The sequence below is a fragment of the Parasteatoda tepidariorum genome, chromosome 6, assembly GCF_982258835.1.
Source record: "Parasteatoda tepidariorum strain Cologne lab strain chromosome 6, Ptep-v5.0, whole genome shotgun sequence".
In the NCBI taxonomy this organism is placed as follows: domain Eukaryota; kingdom Metazoa; phylum Arthropoda; class Arachnida; order Araneae; family Theridiidae; genus Parasteatoda; species Parasteatoda tepidariorum.
Window position 1 is genome coordinate 33,214,040 of NC_141760.1, and position 17,462 is coordinate 33,231,501.

Sequence of the window (17,462 nt, forward strand, 5' to 3'; positions counted from 1 at the left end):
TTATTTTTATATTCCAGAATATACTTAGATAATTTAAAAGATCCTGATTCTGCTGTGCGAATTGTGAAAACTACAAACTCGGTTGAAGGTGCTAGAATGGTTGCAATGTAAATATTATTTTATATATTACTGTTTGAAGTATCAAGAATTTTCTATGGTTATGGAGATCGTTTTTTTCTTTGATAAGTTTTAATGAAACTAAGGTTAAATCCTTGTTAAAATGTATACTTTATAGTTAGATACTTAAGTATCATGTATTTATGAAAGTTGCTCTATCAAATTTGTTATAAATAACAGCATATTTAATTTAAAGAATTTAAACATTTAATTTGAAGAAATAAATATTGGATGTGGAAAGTGGGAGCACAATCATAAACAAACGAAATTCTTTATTAATGCTTGTATTTTAGGTGAATAGTTTCAACTTTCATAGAAAAAACTGTTTAATGCTATGAAACAATAACAGGGCTCCCACAAGCCAGGGAAAGCAACGAAAACCTGGAATTGTCAGGGAATTTTATTTTAACTTTCAAAAGCAGGGAATAATCTCAATTTTTTACAAAAAAGCTGGAAAATTCCTATATCATACCTGGAAAATAGCAGCCTTAGAATTGTCAGTAACCGTTATTCAGATTCAAGTTAAATAATTCTAAAATCTATTACAATTATTTTAGAAAATTAAATGTTTTTAAAGAAACTTTTCCATGTTTCCATTCTCATTCCATTATGTGTTTGCTCACATAATCTAATATTTGACATTACAAATTTAAAAAAATCAAAGTTTTCTGATGAAAAATTGCATGTATGGATAAAATATGGTATGGATTTTCATTGAAATAGATCTGATGTACTTAGAAAAGTCAGGAAATTTCTTTTCTAAAATTGAGTGGGAACTCTGAATGATTATTGCAAAGTAATCATCATTGTTGGTGAGAGCTATCATTTGGCTTAGCCCCCTAGTAGTAATATATTGTTTAAATTATTTACTAATAAAAATAAATAGTCTAAACAAAAAGTTTCTCTTTATCTAAAAATGTCTCATTTTATTAGAGTTAAAATATTTGAGTTCATAATTCAGCAATTGTTTTTAGGTTCTTTCAAAAGCATAATGATAGTGCATCAGCCATCAAGTTCCTTGTGATATCAAACTGCTTGAAAGAAGCCTTGCAAGTTGCTCAGGAAACAAATAACATGGATGTGTATGCTGAAGCTATTGGAGAAAATAGAGACCCCACAGACTTCATAAATATTGCTGTTCACTTTGAAGAAAAGAGAAATTTCCTTAAAGCTGGAAAGTACTTTATGCTGGCTCAGCGATTTAAAAAGGTTTGTTTATTTTTGGAAATCTTTTCTGAAACATTTTTAATTCGTCAGTAGAATGTAAGCAAACAACACAGTATTAAAAAGTATTTCTTTCTAAGTTTTTGTTTTCATGTGTGACAAAAGTACATTTTTTCGGCAAATTCTTTAATTTATTGGTTTATAACTGTACATTTTGTTTAATTTTGAATCTCTCTCTATATTTTTGTTAATTAAAACCATCCTAAATATACTGTATAGAAAATTGGATAATTTTTTTAAAATTTGACTTGTATTCGTTAATGACAAAAATTTCTGTTAAGTTTTTAATCACGAAATTTTTTATATTTTGTTCATTAAAGTTTATACTTACTTAAAATCACCTAAAAATCTTCTTTTTTTTAAATTTTTCCTAATTTTCTTTCTAGTGACTCTCATAGTATGGCTATTGTTTAATATTTTAAAAACACATTTTCCATTGACATTTTTATGCTTCACTAATTGTAGTTTAAAAAAAGTAATATTTCTAATGTTTTTATTCTTAAATTTTATTTGTTTGTTTTTTTAAAAAAAAAAGAATGTTAGGTTATGCATTATACATTTATCCTTTATCTCTTCCTTTTATTTTAGGCTGTGAAACTTTTGCTGGAAGTTTCAGGACAAGATGAAGATGAAGCTATTAATCTGGCCATCCAAGTAGCTGGAAAAGCTAAAGATGAACAAATAACCAAACAACTTGTTAGTCACATCATGGGAGAAACAGATGGAACAGTAAAGGTACCAAACTTTTCTCCTAGTAGTAATATAAATTCATTGATTTTAATGTTATATAATTAATTGTATATCATTAAACTTTAATATAATGTATCATTAATTTTAAGTTGTTCTTTAATCAATTTAAAAGGATTACTCAAAGCTAATACTTAATATACACTGTGCCCTAGGCCAAATACTTAATCTGAATTAGCAATGTACCATGCAAGGGATGCGAGGCAACTTAATAAATAATTACTTCCTCATTCCTCTTTTTCTTAAATAAATATTAAGTGTTTAGTTTTGAATTTAAAAAATATGTTATTCAATATAAATGGTAGCTGAATTACTTGATGAAAAAAAAATTATAAATTAATACTAAACAGATTTTAAATCTTCAACAAAGTTGAAAGACATACACCAACACAATTAAAAAAGCAAAAATAATTCCTATTTTATTTATTTATCATTTTTTGTTTTCCCGCCTTCTGTATTTACACTATTAGATTGAGGGAAATATGTTTTTCTATTTTAGTAGTTCATCCTATCAAAATAAAGATTAACTGCATAGAGTATCATTTGGCATGATGCAGTTGCTCTTGGCCAACTCATGATAGTTAAAATTTACCACCATCAAGCAATATTCTCCTGTACTTATCACTTTCAGGGGAGGGGATAAAAATTCTATTTCCACAATATCTATTATAAAACTACACTGTATTGATGCAATTTTAATAGGTACCAAATATACTAATGTAATATATTATACCTATATAAGTATATGTGTTACCTATCAAAGCTGTACCAATTACCATGATACTAGTAATGCCTGTTCCTAAATTTAATTAAGCATTATTGGCATCAATAATAATATGCCGATTTTTTGCGTTTTTCCTAAACTAATACCGTTTGTAAATTAATTTTGGTTTTTAGTATATAACTTATTTTTTAATTTGATTAATATCTACTAATAAAATTAATTAAACACCATTAACGTCACTTATAGTCTGGTGATTTTTTACATTTCTCTTTAATGAATTAGTTCCATATCTCCATTATTTTTCTTTCTTTTCAGTACATAACTATTTTTTGTTTCAATTACTGTTGATTTTAAATTATTTAGTTTACAGAAACATATTTTAAAAGCATAACTATAAACAAATGGTTTCAGATCTCTTTAGGAATACTAATTTGGTGATGTAGCCTGCTCATTTTAACACGTTCACATTGATCATTTAGTTTATATGACATAATGCATAATAAATAAATCATTATTAAAGAATGTGGAATAAACTTTTTTTTAATAATGAGAGCTATAAGCCATCAAACATGAATGATGTTACCTTTAAAATATTTGGAAATAAATAAATAAAACTGCCTATAATTTTATTTAAATCAATGGCTAATGCTAAACCAATCAGAAAATTCCCTTTTTCAAATGTCCCCCTGAAATGATTTAATTGAAGTTTAACAAATTTTACAATGGAGAGCTCAAATTACCCCCTTCACCCACTGTCCAAGTTTCAAGATAGTTGCAAAACTGGTTCTGGAGTTATCAGAGACACATATACTCACAGACAGACACACAAACTCTTCATTTTATTATAACATTTGTGTTAATGCCATTTTTTTGTTTGTTTTATTTAGTAAGTTAAGAAAAAAACATGATTGTTAAGTATGTAATGACAGTTTATTTAATTTTCATTTTATAGTGTTTGAAGTCACTTATGTTAGTTCTTTAAAAAATTTTTTAGTATTTATGCCCCTTTCCTTGTTTATGTAGGATTTGCAGCATATTTATCACCTATATTTATCATTGGGACAAATAAAAGAAGCTGCTAGAACTGCTGTAATTATGGCTAATGCTGAACAAAATTCAGGTATTTTTTATTTAACAATATTAATTTTAACAATAAATTAATCGCATCTGTAAATTAATCAATTAAAAATATTTCATAAGTCATTTTTCTAATATTTTTAATTATTAATTTTATTAAAAAAGTTTTTAAATTATGTATTACAGGTACCTATAAAAAGGCCCGCCTCTTGCTATTAAGCATGTATGCTAAACTTAAAGAAAAAAGCATGAAAATCCCTATTGGAATGTCCCAAAGTTTAATGTTGCTCCATAGTTACAGTCTTGCAAAAGTAGGTATTTTGGGGACCTTTTTATCTTTCAACCTTTTTTCAAATGGACGAAAAAATTGTCTTGTTGCAATTAATTATAAAATTTAAATATTCTTCAATGTAATCAAAATAATATCAATTAGTCTTAAATATTAAGAGACATAGCAGGTGTTTGACATTGAGTTAAAATAAATAATAATATTTTCTCCATACTTAGTTTTCTGTAGTAAAACTAAATTATAGCTGGCTTAAAACTTTCACAGCAGAAAAAATTATTTCATGATTTTTTTCACTGCTGAGATTATACTTGCATTTTTAACTTTAAAACTTTTAACTGAAATTATCCTTTTTAAATAAACCTTTGAACTACATTTATTTTGAATGAACATGGAAGGAAATTTTGCTGAAATGTAAAAAAATGTAAATGTTTTCAACACTTTAATTTGTACCTCTACATATTGAAATTTTAATATTTTAATTTCCTTTTTTTTGTTAAAGTTTATTAAAATTATTTTGAGAAAAAGCAGTTATGAAATGATTTCAGCTAATTGGTTATCTCTTTTTATACTTCTATTTTATTAGTACAATTACAACTGGGTTGATATTAATTTTGTGTAAGACTTTTCTCAATTGATATATTCTCAACACCAACTTAGACTATTGCTTGATGTTTGTTACGTTTAAATTGAAATTGTGTTAAAAACTATATTGGATGTATTTGTTTATTGAACATTAAGGCATGTATTAGTTTTATTATTGACTAATTTATTTGGTTAATTTTATTAGTATTAAGCGTAGCTTAGTATCTGAATGTTCAGTGTAATATTTGATGGTATGCTAAAGTTGTTTCTGCTGTTATAAAAATCTATTTAACTCAAAATCTATTTCATACCCAGTAATGTTAAATAGTTTCTAGTAGTAAGTTGTTCATTTTGTTCTCTTTTAATTCCTGTGTGTCCCAAAATTTCATAGATGATTTATGTTCTCTTATTTACATAGTTCATAGATATAAGTTCTAAGATTAATACATCAGATTATCTATTTTTTTAACTAAAAAAAGCAGGAAATAAGTATTTAAATGATTGAATATTTTATTGTATACTATTTTATCATTAACTTATTATTTAATATTTTGTAGTATACTAATTAATCATTAACTTATTATTATTTAATATTTTATAGTATACTAAATTTAATCATTAATTATAAAATTCTTAATTGCATTCCTGTTATTAAATTATATTTGATGTTGTTTTTTAGTTTTTTGTTTATCTAATAGATAATGTTTAGTGCATCTCAGATAAAAGTTGTTCTGTTTATTATTTTTCAATATCTGAATTAGACTTTCTTTATAAGGTATGAATGCATTATAAAATCTTTATAACGCAGAATAATTCTTTTTCTTATAAGTTTCTTGTGAAATATATCTGATGTTGGTATGTTATACTGTACTTCTTGAAAATCTCACAACCCTCTATAGTTTTATGTTAGAGTTGCCATACTAAGACCACATTGATTACCAATTAAAAAGGGAATGCCGGTAACCTAAGACTTGTATTTAGTTTGACATGGTTAATACAATAACATTTTTGTATATGTATCACAAATGCCTACTTTGCAGTTGTTAAGAAAAGTTTTACAAAATAATAATAATTGAAATGGGAAGAATTTCTAAACATTAAACTATTTCATCGTTACTTAAATGCATAACTCACTAATTAATAAATAATACATATGATAAAATTACTAAATTATCTTAGTGGATAAAACAATTCTTTTTTTAACTTTGAAAATTAAGATCGTCACTGCCACTTCACTAAGAAAAATTTGTCTAAGTGAATTACAAGTTGTCATCTATAATAAATATGTATATATCATTTATACTGTACAATTTGCAAAATAAAAAACAGGCCACCCTGAATAACTTTTGATCTAATGGTCAGATCTTCATGCTCTTAAAGGTTCTTTGAAGTGACCTCAAATCGGCTAATTAAGAACCAGATACAATATTAATATTTAAAGCAATAATTACTTCTTAAGAAATAGAATTTTATAAAAGCTGTAATTTGCTGTAATTTTGATTGTTGTAGTTGTAGTTAATTTACGTCACACTAGAGCTGCATAATGGGCTTTTGACGACAGTCTGGGAAACACCCCTGAGGATGATTCGAAGACAAGCCATCACAATTTTGATTCCCTGCTTCGGTAGCCCAACGACCTGCACGCGAAGTCGAGCACTTAACGGTAGAACAGTTTAACGAGAACCAATACTGCACACCCTCGGTCCCTACGCAGACTGATCCAAGTGATCGTGTAATTTTGAAAAGCTGTATTTTTGTAAAAGCTGTATTCGATTTCTCAGGAGATTTTTGACCAATTTTGCTCAAATTTTGTATTTTACCCCGTAAAATTACATTTTTTAAAATGATCTAAGAAATGATAAATATTTACTAAAAAATATTTTTTGCATGTAATTGTCTTTGGATAAATTAATTTTATTTTATTTATTTATCTATTTCTGTGTGCAAAAATTTTTCACTTTATAAAGTTCTCAAAAATATGCGCAATATGCAAAATGGAAAATTTACAAAAAAAGTTAAATAATAAATACTCAAAAAGTGAAATTAACATTTAGTGGTCTAAACTTCGAACCACTCTCTGAACAAGCTAGTAGGACCATATATTTTGAGGATCAAGAATCCAAATCCGTTGAAAAAAAGGGGGAGAGATTTATTCAGAAAAAGAACGTTTTTGTGTCTGATTTTGTAACTTAAAATATCATCTGCACTAATAAGTTAGCATATATGAGGTCACTCTCGTGAACTATTAAGAATGAGTCCTAGAACATTATTATCATTAGATCAAAAGTAATTAATAGTGGTTTGTTTATTTTGTTTGCACAAGCTATATACAAGTTAAATGACATTGTCGTACTTTATATATTACTTAATGTTTACTTTTATTTAAAACTTGCATATTAATGTATTCATCCCTATTATTCTGTGTGATTCCATTTAGCTGCATATGCAAAGGGGAGATCACATGAATGGTGCTCGAATGTTGATTAGAGTATCAAACAATCTGAATAAGTTTCCCAGACGTATGTACATCTATTTTTTTTTTATTTTACCTGCTTTGATTTTAATTTATTGAGGTTGTGTTAATATTGCTTTTGGATTTATTCTTATTCCCGTATTGTGTTAGAAACTTTTTCCAGTAACTAATATTATCTATAACTAATGTTTCTATTGTGTTATAGAATTATATCTGATTCAAAAGTGATTTGTATTGTTCATGAAAGATTGTTGGCAATTAGCCTATTTTTTATTTGAATCCTATGCCCTATATTAAACAAAGTAATTCTCCCTATTAACAATATTTGTTTAATTCGATACAATATTTAATTAAATAAACCTAAGTACTATATTATTAAGTTTTACCTATGTAGAAAATATAATGACTTAATTTAACAATGTTTATCTGATTCAACTTAATAAATAGTATCTGAAGTATTTTACCTATTAAAAGAACTAACTAAAGTTTTTCATATTTAATATTAATCTGTTAAAGCTAAAATCAAAAATAAATAACTTTCTTATGTCTGAGCTTCAACTTTGTCAATAACGTTGTCGTTACATTTTTGTTTAAATTTTCCTGACTTAATAGTGCCATTGGATGGTGGGTAATTTAACAAACTGCCGGACTGTGATGTTCTTAATAAATAATTATTAGTATGCTAGTATTCCAAAATGATTTTAATCAACTGTTTTTAACTTTAATATTTTTGAGATTAATAAATTAGAATTTATTTAAAAACTTGTCATCATTTAAAAAATATTACACTTCAGCTAAATTTAATTCACTCACTCTGCTATTTTCCCACCTAAAGGGAAATAAAGATGACTTAAATTTCATTATAAAAAACTCATTTTTTGTGTTCAAACTGTTTATTATTCATATTTAAGTAGGACTAAATAAAAAAGCAAAATTAAAGCTTTATGCAGCAATATTGAATGATTCAGCCATTGAAATACCGTCAAAGTTTCTGTTACCTGACTAAATTTCAGCCCAGAAATGCCAGTAGTTGGTCTATATCTCATGTCTGTATGATGATTCATATTTATTACTGATACTTACCTATATTAGCTTCTTATGTAAGAGTTGATCTAGAGAGAGAACTAGGAATTGATAAAATATCCTGAAGTTGAGGTCTGTTTCCCTTTGATGCAGAATTTTTATTAAATATATTTTTCATACTTGTTTCATTATTTTGTATTAATTCAAGACAAAATAACTGAAGAATTATTATAAAGCAGTTTAACAATTTAGAGTTACGAAATACTGCATTAAACACAGATTTGAAGTAATTCTGATAAATATATAATCAGATAAATATAACTGAGAATCTAACAGATTTTTATAGTAACTTCTATTAGACTGTTTTTTATAAATAAAAAGTACAAAAATATTTTTTTGCTTGTAATTAGAGCTTTAGAAAAAATATATATATAAGGGACACCAATGTCCCGTTTGGGTCAAAGGGATGGATAAGTAATGAAAAATGTTTTATATTATAATAACAATAGCATGTTTTTTTAAAACAATATTATCTCATTTTAAAATAATATTATTTAATGATATAAATTAGTATTTCTCTCTTGTCTTTGTCAATCAAGTTAAAAATTCTGTAATTGCGAATTAGCATATGATCTGTAGAAATAAAATGCTATAACAGTTGCTCATAACAGTTTCTTTATCATTTTTATAAATTCAATCTTATCCTTTCAGGAAAAAAACTCTCCAAATGCATTCAATATGTTGTTCAAGATTGTAGTATTCAAAAAATCAGTATTTTGTATTTGTCACAATACTTATTTCTTCCCACAGAAAATTCAATCTAGGCTAACTTAGTTTCACGTGATAAATAGAAATCGAGAAATTCAAGTCTGTGTATAAATCAGGTGATTGTTTATTTTTTTTTCAGATGATGTTCAGATATTAACTACAACTGTAGTTGAATGCCAAAAAGCTGGTCTTCATATATCTGCCCACAAAGCTGCAGTTATGTTAATGCGACCTGAATACAGATCAAAACTTGATCCAAAATATAAAAGAAAAATTGAAAACATTGTTAGGTAAGTTTTCCTTTTTTGTTTTTCGGCAAATAATTTATTCCAATGAGAACTAAAAATACAGCAGTATTCAGGGACTAATTTACGCGAGGATATTTGGGGCTGATGCCCAGGGCCTCACCTAAATTACCTAGGATAAATAAATATTTTTATTTAGTTAATTTAACTTATAAGGGGTCCCTAATTTTTCTGTCAAAGTTTTAAACATAATATCATCCGCCTAGAAAACAGTTTCTGATGACAGTGTTGTTATTACTTTCCGAAAAGGTAGTTTTTCATCAGTTCTGACCGAATAAAACAATGACAGCATATTAGAACAGAATGCCGATACCGACTTAATGGAATATTTGCAATGTGATAACAAGGGTGGGATTTCATCGACTTGCTAGTAGAAAATTACTAGTTAAAAAAATAAACAAATGCTAGTTACAAGCTGGTTAGAAAAGTGCAATAGCAAAAATTGCTAGTAACTTCTGATGGTCTGAATTTTCGAACGGTTTTTTTGTCTTTTTGGCACGTGATTTTTGAAATTCAGCATTTTTAATACATTGTTGTTACGACACGCAAATTTCGAATTAGAGTTGCCTTTTCTTGATACTCTCAATTAACTAAGATTTCCTCAAAAATCCTCTTTTCTTTTTTACAGTTGTTCGTTTTTTCGAATATGAGTGATCACTGTTTGATTCGCATGATTCACAACTATTCGGTCGTTAATCTCCGACGTTTTCTAATCGTTTTCTCGGCAGTTAATTTAGCTTTTTTTTCGTTTTTACAGCATTGTTATGAGGACATTAACATTCTTATATTTTTAATAAGTTATTACTTCACTTGAATTTTAAATTTTAGTATTAATTTTATGACATACTCAGTTTGTGTTGATTCAGTCGCAAATCCATTTCCTTTTTCAATTGTTTATTTTATTTAAATTTTTTTCCTGCTATTTTAAGATGATTTATTAAATTCCTATTTTTTAATACAATATTCCGGTCTCCAAATTTCGAATTTTAATAATAATTTTTTGGCGTGATTTAGTTACGATTTCATTGTTCATCGACATCCTTTTCAGTCCATTTTCTCGGTAGTTAATTTCCTTTTATACGGTCTTTTTCTCATAGTTTTTCAATAAAGATATTTTAAAATGATATTATTATGACACATGAATTTGTCTAATCATTTTTCTCAATTCGCTACCATGCCGTCGTAAATAAGTGTCATTTACTAATAATTTGTTTTGCAGTTGTAATCTATATATTTTAAGTGCAATATTATTACCGCCGACGTATTCAGAATAGCACATTTGAGTATCTAAACTTTCCTACAAATATAAATCTTTAATATTTATCACTCAATGATCGTTTTTCTTTACTTTCTTTGCTGAGATGGTTTTACTAGTAGTATTTTTTAGAACTAGCAAAATTTACTATTGATTTTTAAAAATGAAATCATGCCCTGGCTGATAACAATCTGATGACTTATCAATTTTATAGCTGAATCTAGTAGTGATTAAGAAGACTGTGAATCTTTAGATCCAACACAATAGTTTAATGAAGCAACTGAGACTAAAAATTTTCATTCAGTGACATGAAGAATAATAATAGAGAGACATAGTCTCACCTTGGAATTGTTGGAAAATTCGTTGCATACTTTAGGACAAAAAAAAAGGTTATTTAGAGAAAAATGTTCTTCTTTACTGAATAAATTATATTAAAGTTTTAGATTGTTTTTGACAAAATATAATTAAATTTGCTTTAGAATTTGTATTTCCCCTTCCATAATTTAAATGTTTTTGTCCTGTCAGACCAGCGTCGTTAAATAGAGGTTTTTCTTATTCTTTCAAGTCATTACAGTCTGTTACAGGACAAGGTCATCCCAAGTAATCTTTGCAATCTACTCCTATCTGCAGCAAGGGTGATGCAGTTTCCCTTATTTACTAGGGAAGCTTTTGCTGGAGGTTTCAGGACAAGACTAAAGGCTTTCTCAGTACAAGACTAAAGGCCAAGTAGTCTTAGCAATCTAGTCCTATCTGCAGCAAGGCTGATGCAGTTTCCCTTATTTACTAGGGAAGTTTTTGCTGGAGGTTTCAGTACAAGACTAAAGGCTTTCTCAGGACAAGACTAAAGGCCAAGTAGTCTTAGCAATCTAGTCCTGTCTGCAGCAAGGCTGATGCAGTTTCCCTTATTTAATAGGGAAGCTTTTGCTGGAGGTTTCAGGACAAGACTAAAGGCTTTCTCCACCGAGTCAAGCCACCTAATTGGTGGCCTTCCTCGTTTATTTTGCCCACGAGATTAGTAAAAGTTAGCTTTTTTTATTGGGTTTGTATTATCAGATCGGAATCGATATCAGAACCATCATAGTCTATTGCATTTTATGACTTTAACAATACAAGTTTACTTGCACTTTTAGTAAATTTCAAAGTTAAACAAGGTTCCCTTGCTATTATTCTCATGAATTGCACGAAATATATTTCTTAGTGCCTTGCTGACTGCCAATTCTACACAAAAAGTATGTCATCTCACCGGCTGTTATTTTGTAAATGAATATGGAGGTAAAACATTCTAAATATCGAGTTCATGCCCAAAGGTTGTTGACTGATGGTAACTTAACTCAACATTGCAAGTGCAATGACGAGTTAACTCGTCTCCGTACAACAAAGTCTGGCCAGCATGAGAAGATCAGTTAAGTCATGACCGGTCAACAATGTGTTAGATTTTCTATTGAAAGGTCAATAATTTATTTTCATGCAACTTGATTATTGTCCAGCATTCACTTCCATAAAACAGAATAAATCAAATGAGTGATTCAATCAAATGATGATGTTAATTCTTGTTCCTAACATAAAAATTGAGATCTACTGTATTTATTTTTCAATTAAATCATTTTATTTTCTAGTTTCTTTCATTGATATATCTTTCACAGGAAATACCAAAAAATTGAAGAAGATGATCTTAATACGCCATGTCCTTATTGTGAAGATCCCATCCCACAGTCTACATTATATTGTGAGAAGTGTAAATATTACTTGCCATATTGTATTGTTACAGTAAGTTTTGTTTTTGTTAAAGTTTTACATGATTTAAATAATTATACATATTAAATAAACCTAACATGTTTATGTAATAACAAATTTTTATTTTTTAGCCTCATGTAAAATAATTTGAAATGTCAAGTTATGAAATTTTAAATGTTACTTGTTCTTAGTGTGTTATGTTAAAAATGTTTTAAGTTTCCTCAATGTGTATTATGTGTGTAATACAAAAAAAATACATCATACTCGCAACTAGAAATTGTTGGAAGAAATTCTTCTGTTTTGATGTTATAAACGAGCATCATTGTCAGTAATAATGTTGAGCGCAATGCTTGTTTGTTTCAATTATAATCAAACATCATATTGCTTGTTTATTACAAAGCAGTTGTCTTTTGTTTATTTTTATTTGTGCACATTACATTGTTTTCTTTGTTTAAGCACAGAGATAATATTTTCTTTATTTCTCCTTTCTTTCATGTTTAAGAGTGGTCCATCGAGAACATTATCATTTTCTTTCTCTTTTTATGAATTAACTTATTAGATTAAAAATGCATTATGATATATTTGCGAAACATTTTTATTAATTAATTTTTAATAATATTTAAGAATATTTGTAGTATTGAAAAATGTTATGTGTGTATTATAGTATGAATTATATATTTATTTTTAGGGCTATCATATTGTTCTGAATGACCTCACCATTTGCCCTAACTGTGAATTTCCTGCAATGTTCTCGGAGTTTTCAAGGTAAATTGAATAATAATATTATGGTTATAGTATTATGAACATTTGGCTAAGCAATTAGTGTACTTGATAATAAATAAATCTGCTTTTAAATTATGTTGATACATTATAATTAATGTTTGGCAAATGTTTTAAATATAAAATCAGCATTATTGAAAATACACCTGCAACTATTAGTTACCATCCAAAGAAACCATTGAGGTTCTGACCAACAATTAATGGTGGAAATGTGATCTGGTTATCTTTAATTTTCAAACAAGTTGCTAATCATTGATCTGAAGGTCGGTTGACGTCAAGGTATTCCTCTGAAATAGAACTTTGACTCTTCTCAATTGCAGCTCCGAGTTTCAAGACAGCAGTATTCTCAGCATTTCTCAGACAACAGAAAAACTATTGGTCGTAGCAAGTGTATGGTTATAACTTATTTGGTTTAAATATCATGTTTCACTTGTTATTTGGGAATAATAATGTCACCCCAGTGTTGTTGTAAACTCTAGCTTTTTTTCTTTTTGGTGCTAAGTTGGTAAAATTTCATACTAAACTTTAATATTAAAGCAAAACTTGTTTTATCATGTATTGCTTAATTTTTTTTCAGTTAATTTTTGGCAATTTTGAGTCCATTTATTCTCACATGGGAAATAAATTAAACTATATTTTTTTATTCGTCCTTATCATAATTGACTTGACAACCCAGTGTAGGCGAAAGCCTCCTGCTGAAGATTCCTGCAGGACAACCTATTTTTTGGCCTGGACTACCATTTCTTTACCCCATTAAAATCTGATTACAGAAAATTGAGCCATCGTTGGTTTGTCCTTCTTTTCTGACATGTGAAAGGCTTTAACATAAATAATCTTCTTTACTGGATCTTTTTCATCCGTTTTGGCAGTATGATCTACCCAGTTCATTCTTTTAATTTTAATACATTTGATGATATTGTGCTCCTTATTTTGTGACTAAGTTATTTGAAACTTGCTGATTCTAGTGCGTGTCTAAAATTAATTTCATTATAATTTGCCGATCTGCACTGATTGAATTTTTTTCCCAATGCAGTCAATAAAATAGTAGAATGTATCTCAAATGTACATAAAAGTTTGTTCAAGTAACGGGGAAAAAGAAAACCAAATAGAGAAAAAAAGTTAATAAAATTTATTTTATCTTATATAAGAATGTATTAATGATAATAATGTTGAAAAAAACATTATAAGGTTGTCAAAATGATGTTATGGAAATTTGCAATACTTTATGTTAGATACTACATAAGGTTTTAAGGTTAAAATGGTTGTGGAAATTCGTTAATAATTTACTATATTATTTTTCGCATCAAGTTAAGCAGTTAAAACAGTTGTGGACATATAACCTAACTGAACTAATTATTTTTCCCACGTTGAACATGAATGCACAATTGGCAATTGAAAATTGTTCATCTAGCAGTTGTGACTTCATTAACTTCACCCATGTGTTACCATAGAAATTCGGAATCAATTTTAAACACGAAATTTTTAAATACATAAGTAAATTTTTTTTTTATTTAAACAATGCGCATAGTTTTAAATTAAGATTCTATTCGGAAGGGGGGGGAAAGGTAATTTTCTTGAAATTATAACTTCTATTTACTGTCTCAAGTATAAATAGTAATTTTTTATTAAATATAATTTTGAGAAAACAATTTTTTTAGATCACTCGTTGTTGATAAAACGTGTCCAATGTGCCTGTCTGATGTCTCAGTGGATGATTTAAAGAAAGTGGAGTACATACCACCTGAAAACTTTGATGAAGATGATCAGAAAATCATGAACAACATGAAAACGCACAGTTGATAACTCAGCCAAGAAATCATGCTTTTTATGTTTAAGTGCCTCTTTTCACTCAATCTAAAATATAGTCTGTATTTTATTTATATCATTATTATATGGATTCTATTTCATTAAAATTTTTATATTCACCATTTATTGTGCATCTGTTGTTTTCTTGTACCTATTAAGTCTTAACTTATTAAGTCTTCATGTTTTAAATTCTTCTTAATTCTTTCCATCAATTTTTAACCCATACTGAGGCTGAAAAACTTGGAAATTTTTTAATTTTTTCCATTTTGCAACAGGATTTTACAAGTCCCTGGTGCAGAGAGAGCAATTTTAGACGTTTGTCTTGCTCTCTCGATAGAAAAGGTTTTGCTTTTATGACTTTCTGGAGCTGGTACCCCCTGAAGACGTCAGCTTTGGTTGTCATATTTATCCAATTTGTTTAATTGTTTGAAACTTATTCCTATATAAACCACATGGTTAAAATTTTACTGCTATTACTTTTTTATTTCGTTGCTATCTACCTTCTTCTAGTATGAGGTTTGTAGAAGATATGAAAATACATTCGCTGCGAGCTAAGTACAAATTTTATGTTGTATCTACCACTGAAAAGTGGTTATCTATTAGGATAAAATAAAAGTTAAATTTCTTATTTTTGTAACCACATTAGTTTTTAAAATTCATAATAAGCTTATTTCAATAACCAGTGTTTTTGTCGAGATAAAATATTATATTTTCTTCAAAAAAGTGGGATGATGATAACATGCATCTTGCTATCACTTGATCTGTTTTATAGACACTACAAATACAACTGGTAGGAAGAATTTTGTCTCGCGCTGGCACAGGATTAACATCGAAAGTGTAAATAATTCAAAGGCTTATCTGAAACGCCTTTTTGTTACTTGTATTGAGTCTTTTAAAAAGTTGGCAAAATTAACCGAAAATATGCAAATTTTAGTTTATAATTCTCTACCGTTGTTTGGTTGTTTACCGCAGGTTTTGTTGTTTGTTTGGTTGTTTACCGCCAGCCGATCCGTGCAGTGGGTTTACGGCTTTTCGCGACCACTGCGTAAACTCTACCGTTGTTTAAAATATTTTGTAGAATCCGGTGCGGTTGGCATCTCTGCTAAAGTGTGTCCCTTCACATAGAATGTATTGTATGTGATCGCACTTGCCAATCGATCTTGCAATGCGATCGCTTTTTGCCAATATGTCTTGCCTGGCTAAAAAATTTTTTCAATTGAAATTTGCTGACGGAGCCTCGATGGCTTAAGGAATAGAGCGTTCACCTTCCAATGAGGTGAAACGGGTTTGATCCCAGCGATACCTGGTCGAAACGATTTCCTCATCAGGCTTGCACCGACCACAGTGTTGACGTAAAATATCTTCTTGGACTCGTGTTTGTGAGAAAGGAAGTTAGAATCTAGCCGGCCGAAGAATCTCCATGTATTAAATGGTGACTGGTGCACGTTAAATTTGTCGGGGTTGCGAAGTCCTCCAAGTTCAGTTCCCATAACAAATCAATACCTCTGAGGGTACTGATCCAGGAGCTCCCTTGTCTTCTGAATTAGAATCAAAATTACAAGGATACGGATTTGAACATTTGAAGTCGTAAACCAAGAATCGGGTCGGCTGTTCAACGACGGTTATAAAATAAAATAAATTGATTGCGAGCCGTGATGACTCAGGTGTTCGCCTTCCAATGAGGTGACCCGGTTCGACCTTCCAACGAGGTAAAACGGATTCGATCCCAGCGATGGCTAGTCGAAACCATACCGACCACAGTGCTGACATGAAATATCCTCATTGACAGACGGATCATGGGTTAAGAGTCTCTTTGCCGTCAGGCTAACCGTGGGAGGTTCTCGGGATCTTCCACTCCATGTAACGCAAATGCGGGTTAGTTCCATCAAAAAGTCCTCCACGAAGGCAAATTTCCCCTAATATTTGATCCAGGAGTTCCCTTGTCTTCTGAATTGGGTTCAAAATTACAAAGCCACGGAGTTGAACATTACTAGTCGTAAACCCAAAATTTGGGTCTGCTGTTCAACGATGGTTATAAAATAAAATAGAAATTTGCAGTTCCGAAAAATATCAATGGGTTGAGCTACAGAAATTCCGCGGTAGTTCGAGGTAAAAGAAATAACAAAGATTAAGGGTTTATTGCTATACGCAGATTTTTTCATCTATTTATTGAAAAAATAAAAGTGGGGGCAATTCAGTATTTTATCATTTGCTTGTAAATCAAGTATTCAAATTATTTAAAGTGATAAAACTCTAAATATTATGTGCTCTCCTCTTATTATTTTTTAAAATCCAAAAAATACTTAATCAAAAATTCGCTAAATTATATAAATTTTTGTTTATTTATTTATTTCCTTCTTCTTACTTCATGGCTCGCATGCACTTAAGAAAAATAAGAACTTGTAACAATTTTGCAACGAAGCCACTGAAAAATTAGCCTTTGGTAGCCTTTACTTTCACTTAAGAGATAAAAATTCAAATCCATCGCCTAACGATCAAGATAGACTTACTTATAGTTATTAAAATATTCTAGTAATAGGAAAACACAATAAATTGTG

General features: G+C 28.8%; 1 protein-coding gene across 1 annotated transcript in view; it reads left to right on the top strand.

Moving 5' to 3' along the window:
* Oseg6 (intraflagellar transport protein Oseg6) overlaps positions 1-15,030 on the top strand; it is a 55,858-nt gene extending 40,828 nt beyond the window's left edge. The window contains exons 27-36 of the mRNA XM_043042070.3: positions 18-107; positions 1,092-1,326; positions 1,930-2,076; positions 3,836-3,932; positions 4,076-4,200; positions 7,198-7,279; positions 9,164-9,314; positions 12,228-12,351; positions 13,007-13,083; positions 14,757-15,030. Coding sequence (XP_042898004.2) covers positions 18-107; positions 1,092-1,326; positions 1,930-2,076; positions 3,836-3,932; positions 4,076-4,200; positions 7,198-7,279; positions 9,164-9,314; positions 12,228-12,351; positions 13,007-13,083; positions 14,757-14,898 — 1,270 coding nt within the window. The 3' untranslated portion in view covers positions 14,899-15,030. The remainder of the gene's footprint in view (positions 1-17; positions 108-1,091; positions 1,327-1,929; positions 2,077-3,835; positions 3,933-4,075; positions 4,201-7,197; positions 7,280-9,163; positions 9,315-12,227; positions 12,352-13,006; positions 13,084-14,756) is intronic.
* Positions 15,031-17,462: the final 2,432 nt, after the last annotated feature.